Genomic DNA, 15,675 nt, shown 5'->3' on the forward strand with positions numbered 1-15,675 from the left:
CTCTCTTCCTGACTCTCTTTCTCTCTCTGACTCTCTGACTCTCTGACTCTCTCTCTCTCTCTCTCTGACTCTCTCCCCGACTCTCTCTCTCCCTCTCTGACTCTCTCCCCGACTCTCTCTCTCTCTGACTCTCTCCCCGACTCTCTCTCTCTCTCTCTCTCTCTCTCTCTGACTCTCTCCCTGACACTCTCTCTCTCTCTCTCTCTCTGACTCTCTCCCTGACTCTCTCTCTCTCTCTCTCTCTCTCTCTCTCTCTGACTCTCTCCCTGACTCTCTCCCAGACTCTATTCCTGACTCTCTCTCTCTCTCTCCCTGAATCTTTCTCTTTCTCACAGACTCTCTCTCTCTCTCCCTGACTTTCTCTCTCCCTGACTTTCTCTCTCCCTGACTCTCTCCCTGACTCTATTCCTGACTCTCTCTCTCTCTCTCCCTGAATCTGTCTCTTTCTCACAGACTCTCTCTCTCTCTCCCTGACTTTCTCTCTCCCTGACTCTCTCCCTGACTCTCTCCCTGGCTCTCTCCCTGGCTCTCTCCCTGACTCTCTCTCTCCCTGATTCTCTCCGTGACAGACACACTGAGTGGGGCTTTACTCCAAGTCGCTGCCGCCTGCGCACGAGCAAAGACGACCCCATGCGTCATGCGTAAACACCGCGGCCAGACTGTACCAAAAGACGCACACATGTCGGTGCCAGATCATATGTAGAACACGGGCTCAATGGAGGGTCTACAAGCCGAAACGCACGCACTGAGCCCCGGGGAGGAGGAGGAGGAGCAGTACCGCGCTCTCGCCTTGGACACGCTGTGGAGCACGCTGGCGGCCGTGCTCGTCTACGTGCTGGTCAAAGTGAGCTTGGACGGCGTCCGGAGGTGGCGAGCCCGCGTGTCCGTGCTGATTGTGGGCTCCGGACCCGTGGGGCTGACCGCCGCGCTGGTCGCTGTCCGCTCGGGGAAAGTGCTGAAGCTGACCGTGCTGGACGAGCGGTACCGGAGCGCGCTGCTCTGCCGACCCCAGCAGATCGCGCTGGACCCCCGCAGCGTCCGGTTCCTGCTGGGGCTCGGCGTGGACTTCGACAACATGGAGGGCTGCTGGCACAACGAGCACTTCTTCACCAGGATCGGCGTGTTTCAGGAGTATCTGCTGAGCATTTTGGAGCAGAGGAAGCACAACGTGGACGTCAAGGTGCAGCTTGGCACCAAGGTACAGCAGACTGTCACTCCTCATTTATCTGATTCATAAAGCAACAACAGACCCACTAGGAAGTTCGAACAAATTAGGAGTTCAGACAGCCCCAACCCGCTCTTGGGCAAGACACTTGTGTGAGCATGTTGTGATTTTGTGAATGACTGACTAATTGGAGCCTGTTGCAGTCCACTTCTGACACATAAGGATATGGGAAGATAAACAGTGGGAACCACATGTTTACATACACTATATAAAGACACATGTATTTCTCAGTGTCTGACATGAAACCAGAATTTACTTTTCCTTTTTTAGGTCAATTAGAATTTTCAAAATTCTAATTTCAAAATTTTTTAGACATTTGTTGTTACTTTTTGCAAAGTCAGAAGTTTACATACACTAAGATTACTATACCTTTAAACAATTTGGAAAAGCCCAGATGACGATGTCAAGACCTTGGAAGCTCAAGTCTGGTTCATCCTTTGGTGTAATTTCAAGACACTTGAAGGTTCAGGTTCATTGGTTAAAACAATGATGTAAATGTCCAGTCATCATACCGATCAGAAAGAAGGCGGGTTCTGTGTCCCGGAGACGAACGTGCTGTGTCTGAAATGTGAAGATCAACCCAAGAACAAATGCAAAAGACCTGGTGAAGATGCTGAACCTGGTAAGAGTTTGTCATTATCCAGAGTGAAGCAAGGACTGTACCGACATGGGCTGAGAGGGAACTCTGCCAGGAAGAAGCTCTGACTCCAAAAGAACCAGAGGCTGGGGTTTGCAAATGAAAAAGGATAAGAGAATGTTTGGAGACTGGGGCGACACTGGCGCATTTGGTAGAGCCATGTGATCGGAAGGTCAGGGGTTTGAATCCAAAAATGCACAGTTGTGTAATTGGGGAAGACACTTCTCCCTACACGGCCCCTGTGACATTGAGGATGTCTCAAATGCAGAGAACTAATTTATCTAAAGAGATGACTACAGAGATTAATAAAGGTTAACTTACATCCTGTGGTCTGACCATCATCACATTTGGAGGAAAAAGCCTGAGAACACCATCCCATGTGTGAGATACGAGGGTGGCAGCATCATGCTGTGGGGTTGTTTTGCTGTGGGAGAGACTGGTGCACTTCACAAAGTAGATGACATCATGAAGAAAGAACACTATGTGTGGAAATATTGGAGCAACATCTCAAGACATCAGCCAGGAAGTTACAGCTTGGGCGCAGATAGGTCTTCCAGACGGACAATGACCCAAAGCAAACTGACAAACTGGTAACAAAGTGTCTTAAGGAAAACAAAGTCAATGCTTTGAAGTGGTCATCACAAAGCTGAAAAGACATGTGCACTCAAGGTGACCACAAATGTGTCTCAGTTTCACCAGTTCTGTTTGGACGAATGGACCAAAACTCGTCCAACTATTGTGAAAAACTTGTGGAAGGAAATCCACAAGTTATACAAATTAAAGGCAATGCTACCAAATATTAATGAAACGTATAAACCTTTGGTTTTGTGAAAAGTTATATAAAACTGTGTAGAAAATTCTTTCACTCATCCTTCTGGCATTTAACAAATATTGTTTAAAATTCTAGTTGAACTAAAAAGTAGAAGTTAGTTGTGGTTTCATGTCAGACGGTGAGAAAAAAAAAAGTAAACATATGGTTCCCACTGTACTTGTATATTGTCTCCCTTCAACACCACTGAGGCCTTCCCCCAGCCCCAGGGCAGTTGTGGCTACAGAACAGCAAAGTAAACACGAGAGTCCTGGGAGCATAAATAAAGTCATTTGTTCTTAATGGTGAAATGAAAGAAATAGATGATACATTCTGTAAAGCAGTGCGGAGTAAGTAAAGTGTGGTGCATATGGCAGGGGTTCCCAAACTTTTCCGTGACCCCAAAATCAATCGACCAAGACCACGCGATTTCAACAACAGCAAAACTTTCATATCTGGTGTAATGGTGTCAGTTTGGAGACTGTGTTTTGATATGTGACTTTATTTCACAATCAAATTCAATGTCAGAAATGTACAAAATACTGTCTGATTGTCTCCACTGATCGAAGGGGCTGTTTTATAAAGAGAAACTGAGAACAATAACAACAAGAAGGGAGTGAGTTCCATATTCCAGGCACAGAATTAGCACTCAGTCATGGCCCTTATGTACAGAATTGCTTGCCCACATTTATGGATGTTTGTTGTTTACCTTTCCTTATGTCATATACTTATCCTGTGCTTATCTCCAGCGGAGCTCAACAGTCACGCTCCATCCAGGGCCGAAAGTAACAATCATATTCATTCATAATCTCTGTCGATTCTTCAAAACATTCAGATGATAAGAGTTTAAATGCACAACGGAGGCATTTTGGGAAGCTCAGACATGATGGGATGGGTCAGCTAAGCAGCCAGAGGGACTAGGGCAAACACCTCATTATTAAAGTGAATCAGTAATGTCGGAACAGTCCTGTAAGCTAGCTGCTAATATTGTGCTGTGATTTGTGATTAGGATACTGTCTTTATATAAATGCTGTGCACTTTTGTACTGGGGCCACAGTGGCGCTGATAGTAGAGGTGGGTCGTCTTACAATAATGCACATGGATGTAAAGCGTTGTCCTAATTTGATAATTGAATTTTTATACATATTTACCCCAAACCTCCTGCTCTAAATCAGAGTAAACATTTCTCTTTTTGATGCATTCCCTAAAGGATAGCGTGACAGGGGACTCCTCTATCAGGCAAACGCTTTGTTCCTTTCCCAGTTGATTCAAAGCCCTGTCCTCGTATAGTATCAGTGTAACAGATCAGTTTACACATTCTCACCCGATCCAGTGCACTCAGACCCAGCCCTAAGCCTCACTCTGAAAGATTAGACACCGGGATTATGTCGCCTTTAGACCCTGCTTTGCATCATCTCATACTTTGGTACATGTTCATCTGCTCAGCCTGCACAGAGCTGTAAGTTAGAGCTGTCGCTCTCCCTCCACAGGCACTAGGACTTGACTCAGTGGAAAAAGGAGCTGTACAACACTACTGTACAGTAACTGGTCTGAAACACTTTGCACCTGTCTCACTTATTCATGCAGACTGTTCCAGACCTTTGCCATATAAAATTGAAATCATATTTAGTCCTGACTCTGTGAAGTCAGAAGTCAGAAGGCCCCGCCCTGAGGATCTCAGAGCCTACAGGAGCACTGCAATAACCTGGTCATTTTTTCAGCAGCTGTGTTCATACCCTTCAATTAATAACACGATTTTTTTGTTTTTGGGGAGTGAACCTGAAGATAAGATAAGACGGAACTTTATTGATCTCCCAATGGAGAAATATAAGGTGACGAATGAGACTTTCTGTGGCCAAAAACAATCTGTTCAATGCAGAGACACAGTGACACATAGATCAGAGTGTCATCATGTTAGATTGAACAAATGGGGTCCCAGGATCAACACCTGGGGAACCCCTGACGTCACTGCCATTTGGTATAAAACAGAGTTTCCAATCGCAACAAAGTCTTTAAAGTAGGATACGAACCACTCGACGGCCTTAACAGCCTCTGTACCTTTATCAGAGCCATCTCAGTGCTGGGACGGACAAAACCACTACTCTTCTTATGAAGGCTTAATAAGAACTATATCTCGAGCCTAGAACTTTACATGGGAGAGGAGTAGATTATTGTGCATGTTTTACTATGATAGGGGAAACCAGAGGTGCAAGAGAAAACATCCACATAGAAAGGCCCGACATTCTCCAGGAATCAAAATACAATTTCATCAGGACATGAGCAGATGGATCAGTGCGTTTTGAGAGATTTAATTCGATTACTCAAACTAAACACATCTCTAAGTGTGTTATTTAATTGATTGAGGAACAGCATTGTGACATGATTCTTTCACAAATCAGATTAGGAGCCCTACACAGTAAATACCATACCGTTACCATTTAAGTGTGCTGATAAAGTCCCTGAAGCTGTGTCTAATGCAAAACTTGCATAACTTCCTTCTTTACCCGTCGGTCTGTGACAGACTGAAGTGCAATGAGCCCTCAACCTCTTTATACTGAGCATAAAGAGCACATTGTATTTAGTGTCATGTCTCTCATGGTGACTGTCTAACCTGAAGTGTAACTCTGAAGAGTCAACTCACAGTTACTCTGAAGAGTGGGACCAAATTCAGTCTCAACATTTACTGTGTGCCTGGATATTAAATTTGCCTGGACAGTACAATACATTGGTATTTTCTCCACTGCTTTAATGTGAGGCAACACCTGTTGTGATATTGGGATATACAAAACAGCTTGATTTGATTTTTGATTTGATAAAGTCCTTCCATGACACAAATGGAAACCCTCCAGCCAGCTGGACACGCAAAGCTGACACCTTTCATGCCTGTCACTGACAGTTGAAGAGATTACCTCAGGCTTAAATTCATGCTCATGATGCCTTTATGTTATGCCCACTATATTTCTAAAATCATGCTTCCCAGTTTACCTCAATTCACCTAACATAGGATTGTAGTATTTTCAACGGTCTTGAAAACTGCGGGTTGTTAGCTGTCATCCACTGGTCCCGATGTGCCCCAGTGACATTGAACTCAGCGAGGACTAATTAAGTTGGGCACAAAATACAAAAAAGCTGTCTTACCTCCCTCATATCCCTGTTTTTTCTAGTTCTGTGAGGAGTTTGTGCGGCGGCTTCCCGCTGCAGACTGGCCTCGGGTGATCGTCGTGGCTGATGGTTCCTGTGGAGACTCCTGCTCTGTGCTGGGCCTCAGCTCCGACTACACTGTGGAGTCGTGTCAGGCCTACGGGGCCAACGCTACCATCGAGAGGCTGGACCAGAGGCAGGTCAGAGGCTCCCAGCACACAGCATCACCAATGTTTCACTGTTCAACCGAAAAGACAGGTATATCACAGAGATTTAGATCACTGAGGCCTTATAGAACTGGTCAAAGTGCAAATCTCACTGCTAGAAGGTCCCGGGTTCGATCCCTGGGCGGGGCCTACTTGGGGAGTTTACATGTTCCCCAATTTCCCCTACCACTAAAAACATGTACAATATGCCAGGAAGAATTGGAGCGTGTTTGAGAGTGTGGGAGAATGGATGGAGATTTGGTGGATCAGTTTATTTTGAGAGTCCAAAATGGTCCAGAAGAAAGCAATTTTTTAAACAAAAAAGGCACCCATGAGGAGATGGTGAAAGGCTGTTGTGGAGTGGAGAGAGCTGCAGGAGGAAGAGGAAGGAGGAGGTGGAGCTGACCAGTGCAGGACACCACGCTCTGAAACAGGGACAAACCCAGGAGGTGGGGCACCATTTCAGAGAATCAGAGGAGGTTTCCCTGACCTCCAACATCATGTGGGTCAGGTTGACACACAGTGGCAGTGTGGCTCAGTCGCAGCGGCTCAGGATTAACACCTGAACACTACTTTATTATACGCTTGTACAATGACAATAAAGCACTTATTTACTTACTTACTTATATTGGCCCATGATCCTGTCTATTTACATGAATGAGTAAAATAAACTCCCTGACTTTGTCTTGGTGCTTGGTACAAATTTCCCTTCAGGGACAATAAACTAAACTGACCAACCAAATAATCAATAAAGACCCTACGGTATCACGTAAAAGCAGACATTTGTTGTTCTGTTGTTGGCCTCCATTACTGTGACAGTGTGACACCTGGAATGTCCTTATCACTGTGGTACGTTAGAAATGTGTTCGGAAAGGTATAGAGAGGGCCTCACTTCCGTCAGTCTACCCCAGGACATGATAATGAATATTAAATACTGTTTGGAATACAATATGTAAACAATATGTTATATTTGACAGCATTGGTGTGAGTGAAGCTGAAGCCTTACAGGAGGATCATATCCATTCCCCTCACGTCCTCCTCCGGTTTATAGCGCCCTGTGCCTGATGTATCCTGTCCTGATTGAATTTAGCTCCCAGGATATGACCTGTTAGACCTACTGTCCTCCCCCATCTTCACCGTGTCTCTGAGCGTCTGCGACATTAAAGGCTTCTGTTCCTTCCCAGCGTGCCGCTTTATGTCATCAGAAGTGGACTTGATCAAGTGGCTCTGTAAGATGGAGGGAAGTGAGGGAGAATTACAGCAAACACATATTATTTTTATACAACAGCCCATCTTTATCAGGCCGTTTACATTTCTCTTTGTGCCCCTTTTGCTCGAAGATATTGTCTTTGCTATTGACTTTCCAGGGTGTATAATAATAAGACATAATAAATAAGTGACAGGATTCAAACCAGTGACTTCGGATGAATGCGCTGAGCAGAGTTTTCCTGTGACATTCTTTTGTTTAGTTAAAGGAGTAAAGGCGGTTGGGTTTCTGATCTGAGGACAATGCACATGCACAGTAAAGGCATGTGCAGAAAGGTTTTAAACCCGCACTCATTTCTACTAATTCCTACATTAAGATGAAGAAAATGAAGCTCGTTTTACCCAGCATTATCATCTTTGTTTTCCCTAAGTTTAGTCTGTGCTGTTGTCTCCCTGTGCCCAGGTGCCCACTCCAGAGATCCGCGCCCACAGCCTCTACTTTGACCTGTCAGCGTACGGCGTGGACGCCCTCCGAGAGCACAGGAACCCCACCACCAAACCAGGCTTCCACCTGAAGATCTACGGCACCTTCCGGAACCGCTACATGGCCCTGGTCTGCCCCTCGTCTGACACCAAGATGGTTCGCTTCCTCCGGCACACCGCCAACGCCTCGGTGAGTCTCCCTCCTCCAGGCCATTCCATTAACATGTTGCTTTTGTGTTTAGTTGGTTTATGGGAATGTCTCATCTACAACCATAGATGTTTTCCTCTTATGAGTTGGCTAATTCTGTTTAGTTTCTTTGCTTGGCTTCCTCCCGTTGCTTCTGCCTCATCGCCTTCTGTTATTGCGGCTCAAACACACGGATATTTGTTCTGTTTTTCCCGAGGTCTCTCAGCTTTATGGCCGTAGAGCTGTGAATGAGCCCGTGTGCACGTGGACAACAGTTCACAGGTAGTTAATCAGAGCAGCTGCACACGGCTGTTGCTATGTGGGCGGCCATTCCCTCCAGGGTTACTTGGAAACGGACGAGTATGAGCTGAAGAACAGCACAGTTCACCGCAAAGATAAAATGAGCTGGACTGGCATATTAGTCACAGCCATGGACAGTTTTATTTATTATTTATTTTTTATGTTCTGCTTTCTGGTAATATAAGGGAGTGAATCCCTTTTATTTCATATACAACTTTTCAGAGCTTTTTACCATGTTGCGACCTGAGTTGTGTTTGAGCCACTCGCACACCTTTGAATAGCTTTTCAGCATTAAATGTGCCCTGTGGGGGTGCAGAGAAAGCCTCTCTATCTCGGGAAACAATGTAGTTTTACATTGTTTCCCGAGATAGAGAGGTTTTCATAAAATTAACCCAACCCCCAAATACATCAGTAAATGATGACCATGAATCTCCACATACAACACAACCACACAATTTGAGGCTGAGTACAGACTAACCAACCAAGTGAGGAAACACCATCAAAGGAGCCGTCAGCTACAGCCACCAGTGCACCAGCACAGGCCCTGGAGATGCTCATGCAGCTCCAGCCATGTTAAGGAGAGAGCTGTGATAAGAATGAAAGACCACTTGATGAACAACGATGGAAATGATTCACTTTCTCCAGGCATCTTCTTCTCTGCAACATAGTCTGTTCAGAGACATCCTGAAAGAAGCAAATGTAGGCGACCTCCTGCTCCACACAACGATGTTAGGCGGCTCAGTGAAGAGTGTTGGAGCTCTGCCTTCACTCTAAAGGAAATTCGTTCTTGGGAACACAACAGCTCTTCACTTCTTGAAGAAGGCTATGTGAAGGATAAAGCATGCAATGTTAAAATGTCTAAAGATTGTTGATGATCTAGGTCAGGGGTAGGCAAGGGCTGATTTTCTTTATTGTAAAAAGACTGTGAGCCACCGAAGCCACCAATCTTAGCCCAAAGTAAAGCACCACACTGGAAAAATATTATTTATGTTGAATTTGAGTCGGTTTGAACTAATTTGAGGTTATGATCCAAACGCAAATGAAACAAGCATAAAACCCAGTTAAACAAATTAATTAGACTAAACTTTCACTTTGAAAAATAATTGTTTTTCACTTGAAATGATACAAAATAATCTGAATTAAGAGAATAATTACTTATTCCGTTGGCTATAAGATGTTTTATCTTATCTAAGGCCAAATCTACTCGAACTTTGGATTCAATTTCCTTTCATAGATGAGTTGATGTGTACCTGTCTGGTCTTTATGCGTGCGCTCAGACAGTGACCAAGCTGTTCCACATTTCCCCTATTTAAATACGATTACATGAGTGTTTACACGATCCAAGAACAGTTACACAAAATGAAACATATTAACCGTGTTTAAATATGGAAAATGTGGAAGAGCTTGGTCGCTTCTAACTTCACCCCCATTTGGCCCAATAGAGAGGAGGAGAGGCTAAATGCTAACAACATTTTTGGTCTTTTTGCGTGACTGAGGGCACGCGTAAAGATTAGACAGGTACACATCAGCTCGTCTAAGCTCAGGTAAGAACATATTTCCGTATGGAAAAACGGTGACCTATTCCTTCAATTCAAGTATATTTTTGTCATTTCTTCCTTAAAATGCTTATTCTTTTCCAGTGCACTTTCTACAAATGCCCTAGTAATGTAATTGGGTGTATTGGCAGATTTTCTCCCATTTAACTAGCCTGGCTATTGCCAGACCAAATGTCACAAGCTACATTTAGTCTGGGGACCACCAATTCGTATTCTTGTAGGAGAGGTTTGGTTTATGATTGTCCATAGCCATTAATTGGGTGCTACGAATGTCTATCATATGTGTCTGCACGTATTTGAGCTAAACTATTTAGAACACGGTCTAAAAGTGGATCGAAAGATGGAGTCGCGTCTGCTTCTGTGTGTTCAATAGCGCGTCATCGTCTTGCCGTCCCTCCTCGTTCTGTGATTGGTCCCCAAATCCATGTGAAGATTTCGGCCGTGGTCCCCAGGCTCCTGTGAAGTTCAAAATGATTGGAGGGCACACAGCAGTCCGGGTACTCCCAGGCTACCATTTAACTCTAAAAATGCTACAGTGCTCTGTGATTTGTGTAATCATTTTTCGTGAAATCATCATGAGGGCCAGAGGTTCTAGCTGGAAGGCCAGATTTGACCCCCGAACCTGACGTTGCCTACCCCTGATCTAGATGTTTTAATTAAAGGCTGTTTAGATTAAGTATATAAAGAACTTTGATTTTTTTTTTGCATTATATTTTTTATCATCAATATTTAAGCATATTATGTGCACAATACATGGTAACTTAAAAAGGGATACAACCAAAAGGGCCACCGCATCACCCATAATCATATTTGTTAATGATGAAAGTCCTGAGGTAGCTGCATTGGCTGAAAAAGCACATACTTCAGTAGCACGGTGGCACAGCGGCTAGCACTCGTGCCTCAGAGTTGAAGGTCCTGGGTTTGATTCCCACCTGGATGGGGCCAGGTGGGCCCTGTCCAGGTGTGGAGTTTCCATGTTCTCCCTGTGTCTGCGTAGGTTAGTGGTATAAAACATGTACAATAGGTTAATCCTCCAGCCAGGACCACCAGCCTGGCCCCACATCATGAAGATGGGTCCTCGAGCACCAGCTCAAGCTGGAGCTCACTGCTCCTACAGGTCACCCAGTGACATTGAGGATGGGTCAAATGCAAAGAACACATATCTCTACAGAGATGAATAAAGTATAGCTTAAGTGACAGTAGTTGGAGAAACAAAAGCTTTCTGTTGTTGTAAATTTTCAGATCATGAAGAACATTTTCCACCAGTCGTTTAACGCGTACAAGACGGACATCGAGCCGCGGCTGAGTGACGTCACCCTGCACCAGCTCCAGTGCAGCCGGCGCCTGTTTGAGGTGCAGCTGTCCCATCGCAGGGTCAGCGCTGCTTACATCGACCAGGACCACGTGGCAGTCATCGTGGAGGGGGAGGCCGCTCGAGTGCTCAACTTCGACACAGGTCAGTCTGTCATTCCACTTTTATGATGATGTTCAGTGGGTTGACGTGTTCAGAGTTTGTATTTCATTTTATGGCAGGCTGACACTTAAAACCTATACATGTGTATTTTTATTGGTAAAAAGTCTATTTATTCATAAACCTCACTCAAAGAAGGCTAGGTTTTGCTGGGCTCCTGGCAAAGGTTTTGTTAAACATATTGGCTGTTATGGCCATTCTTACCCATCTAATGTCTCATCTTCATCTGAAATCAATCTAAATGTACAGGAGAAGTTTCAAATCGATTTCTCTAAATGTTTACATTTTTTCCCCTATTGACTCCAGTGTTTCGCCTGGTTAGGATCAGTGGGATTTAGTCCCAGTTTTTCAGACACATTTCCGTCCTAAATAATTCATCCTCTATAATGAACATTTTATAAAGTCAACATTATGTCAGAGTTCATTCATCCACTTCCTTTCACTCCAAAGTGAACAAATATGAAGATTTGGTGCTTGTATTTCTCCTCCTAATGCTTTGATTCTTTTGTCCTTCAGGCTGTGGGATAAACCTGGGCATGCGTGGTCTGGAGTCTTTGGGGACATTCATTTATCACATTGCCACAGCCGTGGACCAGAGCGACGTGATGGAGGCGCTGTCGGCCAAAATGGCCCACTCCAGACTCGTGGTGCAGGACTTCAAACTGTCCGGACTGGCCAAGTCCGTGTACGAGTGACTCTCCTGACACCTGCTGGAGGTTTAGGGAACAGCGCTGTCTGATCCTAAATGTCAGTATTGTGGAGAGAGTCTGCAGCGGAAGTGCCAATTCATGTGATATGATCAAATGAATATATTTGTATAATGGTGATTCTTTTATTGTATTTTTATTGTACTTATTTAAATAGAGAGTGGTCTGAGTTGTTACACTCTATACTTTTTTCAATTCAATTTGAAAGAAAGTCAATTCTGTTTGCATCATTATTGTTAACTCAAAAAACCACATCATTTTAATCATTCTGTTCCATTTCTATGTAAACTTCTAATCTACAATTACATGGTTATTACCTCTTGTTAACGTAAATTCTAAAACTAAAGTTATGATTTTATAATATTCTGAAAACTGTTACAAAGCTTTTTTGTTTTTGTTTTTAAAGACATGAAATATTAGTTTTGTAATAATAATAATAATAATAATAATAATAATAATAATAATAATAATAATTTAGACAGAAGAGATTGTGGATCTTACCGTTAGTGAGTTGACCAAAATGTGAAACCAGAAGTCACTGATGGAGAGGGTATAGTTCCCTCCTGTCTCCCTCCTCTCCCTCCTGTCTCCCTCCCCTCCCTCCTGTCTCCCTCCTCTCCCTCCTGTCTCCCTCCCCTCCCTCCTGTCTCCCTCCTCTCCCTCCTCTCCCTCCTGTCTCCCTCCTGTCTCCCTCCTGTCTCCCTCCTCTCCCTCCTGTCTCCCTCCCCTCCCTCCTGTCTCCCTCCTCTCCCTCCTCTCCCTCCTGTCTCCCTCCTGTCTCCCTCCTCTCCCTCCTGTCTCCCTCCTGTCTCCCTCCTGTCTCCCTCCTCTCCCTCCTGTCTCCCTCCCGTCCCTCCTGTCTCCCTCCTCTCCCTCCTCTCCCTCCTCTCCCTCCTGTCTCCCTCCTCTCCCTCCTGTCTCCCTCCTCTCCCTCCTGTCTCCCTCCTCTCCCTCCCGTCTCCCTCCCGTCTCCCTCCTCTCCCTCCTGTCTCCCTCCTCTCCCTCCTGTCTCCCTCCCGTCTCCCTCCCGTCTCCCTCCCGTCTCCCTCCTCTCCCTCCTCTCCCTTCTGTCTCCCTCCTCTCCCTCCTGTCTCCCTCCTCTCCCTCCCGTCTCCCTCCTGTCTCCCTCCTCTCCCTCCCGTCTCCCTCCCGTCTCCCTCCTCTCCCTCCTCTCCCTCCTGTCTCCCTCCTCTCCCTCCTGTCTCCCTCCTCTCCCTCCTCTCCCTCCTGTCTCCCTCCTGTCTCCCTCCTCTCTCTTCCTCTGCTCCTTCTGGACCTTTTACTCAGGTAACAATCATTTCACATTAGGTTTTTTTCTTTTTTACACGTACAGTGAGAACCAGTTGTTTACATACACTTCATAAAAGACACATTTTAGAAATGTTTTTGTCACTTTTTACAAATCCAAACGTTTACATACATTTCATTAATATTTGGTAGCATTGCCTTTAAACTGTATATTTTGGGTCAAACATTTGGATTTCCTTCCACAAGCTTCTCACAGTAGTTGGATGAGTTTTGGTCCATTCATCCAAACAGAACTGGTGTAACTGAGACACATTTGTACATGTACATGTGCACAGGCCTTTTCAGCTGGACTGAGATCAGGACTTTGTGATGACTGCTTCAAAACACTGACTTTGTTTTCCTTAAGCCTCTTTGTAACCAGTTTGACAGTTTGCTTTGGGTCATTGTCCGTCTGGAAGATCCATCTGCGCCCAAGCTTTAACTTCCTGGCTGATGTCTTGAGATGTTGCTCCAATATTTCCACATAGAGTTCTTTCTTCATGATGTCATCTATTGTGAAGTGCACCAGTCCCTCCCACAGCAAAACAGCCCCACAGCATGATGCTGAAAAACTCTAATTGACCCCAAAAAATAAAAGTTAATTCTGGTTTCATGTCAGACCGTGAGAGCAAACGCAAATGTGTCTTTTTATGAAGTGTATGTAAACATGTGGTTCTCACTGTACGTCCTCAGAATTCACTTGTCACAAAGTCAAAAGCTACAACTGACAAATATCATGAAGGCAAATATTTTAAGATGCCTTTATTGTCATCGTACAACTGTACAACGAAAGGTGTCCTTGGCATATGACCCATCCTTCGATGGCGCTGGGGCGACTCCTCAGGAGCAGTGGGCTGCTCTGTGCAGCTCCCGGAGAGTCGGGGACCCATGGTTTCACCTACAGTATCATGGAACCACTCACCCAATCACACTCATACAGCAACCCAGACACTGGAGTCAGGGGGACGCTCCACTCTACCACCTGAGCTACTGACCCATCTCCAGATGATGTGAGGTTGGAGGATTCACAGGGCGGACACTGATTGGCTAAACTCATGATCTCATTATATTGTGCAGTAAAGCTTCTCACATTAATATTTAGTCACATAATCATTTGCAAGGACTTATTTTGACTTCTGAAAGCTCCAGAGTTGCCTTAAAAAGCCACAGGGGAGTAGAAACAAAAAAACCTTCTTCCTTAGCTCACTTACTATATATTAAAGTGTGTGTTAGTAACACAGCGCCGTCTGCTGGACAAAGGCATACACTGCAGTCCCATTGGTTTTATTGGCACCTCGTCATTTTCAAAGCAGATCGAGAGAGGATGTCACGTGACTGCTGTGTTTTCCTGCAGATTGTGTCGTGTAAACAGTGCCTCGATCACTTATGGTCTTTGTGTTTATGTTACACAGGGATTCTGCACATTGGGGATTTTCATTCAACATTATTAATCCTCTTTTGGTGAGATATTCTTAGCGGATGTTTGGTTTCACCTCATTGGAATTAACAACAACACGTGTTAAATGTGTCCCCATTGTTATTAAATGTTAGGCCCCTACTCGTTTTTGTTATTCATTTTTCAAATATAATTAAAAAAAAAACATAAATTCAACATAAAACAAGCAAAACAGAAAAATAGATTTTCTAAACCACGTCTGGCTGCACAACACTTTGAACACGGGTATTTTCATGCTGGACTAAACCACGTGAGTCAGTCTGTGTGTGTGATGCAGATTCTCACAATCATTACATCGACTTATCGATCAATAAATAACTGACAAACAGTCTATTTTGGGGTCAATATTTTCATCAATAAATTTAGCTGCATTTTTTATCCTCTTTTTGTTATACTTCGTCATTTTCCTTTAAATTGTGCATCATTGTGTTTCATGTTTGTTGCAGCTCGTGTAATATTGAAGATCTGTATGTACTTCTACAACAAGAGATCAGAATATTAAATATTAAATCATATTGTTTATTGCAGTATTTTCCTTCCTCAATATATTGAACTACAATGTTATCATGATAGATCTTGGTCTCAGCTTGTTCCAATTTCTCAAGAAAGGAAGTCTGTTCTGCAGCTTTCCCTGTTCCACTCTGGACTCAGTGATTTCCAAATGACAAAGATGTTTTACGCGGAGATATCCAACATGTCACAAATATAAGTCCATCATATAGAGCCTTCCTTTTGCTGCTGGCTGACACGCTTCGCGCTTATGCTTCACAGAGGGTCCTGGGTTCGATTCCCCATCCGGCGGGAGACTTAGGAGTTTGCATGTTCTCCCTGTGTCTGCGTAGATTTCCCCCGGTTCCTCTGGTTTCCAACTGGCCTCACTTTTCATTGTTTGTTCAGGTAAAGGCCTTCTATGCAAGTATGTTGTAGCCTAATCCAGTGGTTTCCAACCTTTTTCCTTGAAGCCCTCCCTGCGTATGCTATATACTGTATATAGATGAATGGAAA

General features: G+C 44.4%; 1 protein-coding gene across 2 annotated transcripts; it reads left to right on the forward strand.

Annotated features, from left to right (window-relative positions):
* The first annotated feature begins 560 nt into the window (after positions 1-560).
* On the forward strand, positions 561-11,963 carry LOC306971516 (uncharacterized protein). 2 transcript variants are annotated; one of them, XM_079567825.1, is made up of 5 exons: positions 562-1,198; positions 5,835-6,011; positions 7,687-7,896; positions 10,992-11,205; positions 11,737-11,963. In XM_079567825.1, exons 1-5 carry the CDS (start codon positions 716-718, stop codon positions 11,913-11,915), a joined length of 1,263 nt encoding a protein of 420 aa, XP_079423951.1. In that variant the 5' UTR covers positions 562-715; the 3' UTR covers positions 11,916-11,963. The 2 variants fall into 2 exon arrangements, with proteins under 2 accessions (XP_079423952.1, XP_079423951.1); XM_079567826.1 differs by lacking the exon at positions 5,835-6,011 and having other exon boundaries at positions 561-1,198.
* Positions 11,964-15,675: the final 3,712 nt, after the last annotated feature.

The sequence above is a fragment of the Gobius niger genome (assembly GCF_951799975.1).
Source record: "Gobius niger genome assembly, chromosome: 12".
In the NCBI taxonomy this organism is placed as follows: Eukaryota; Metazoa; Chordata; class Actinopteri; order Gobiiformes; family Gobiidae; genus Gobius; species Gobius niger.

Bases quoted from the DNA above. Each gene is read 5' to 3' on its own strand.
- LOC306971516 (XM_079567825.1), top strand. From the start codon at position 716: ATGGAGGGTCTACAAGCCGAAACGCACGCACTGAGCCCCGGGGAGGAG. The intron at 7,897-10,991 runs GTGAGTCTCCCT...GTAAATTTTCAG, and splicing joins GGCACACCGCCAACGCCTCG to ATCATGAAGAACATTTTCCA. The intron at 11,206-11,736 runs GTCAGTCTGTCA...TTTGTCCTTCAG, and splicing joins AGTGCTCAACTTCGACACAG to GCTGTGGGATAAACCTGGGC.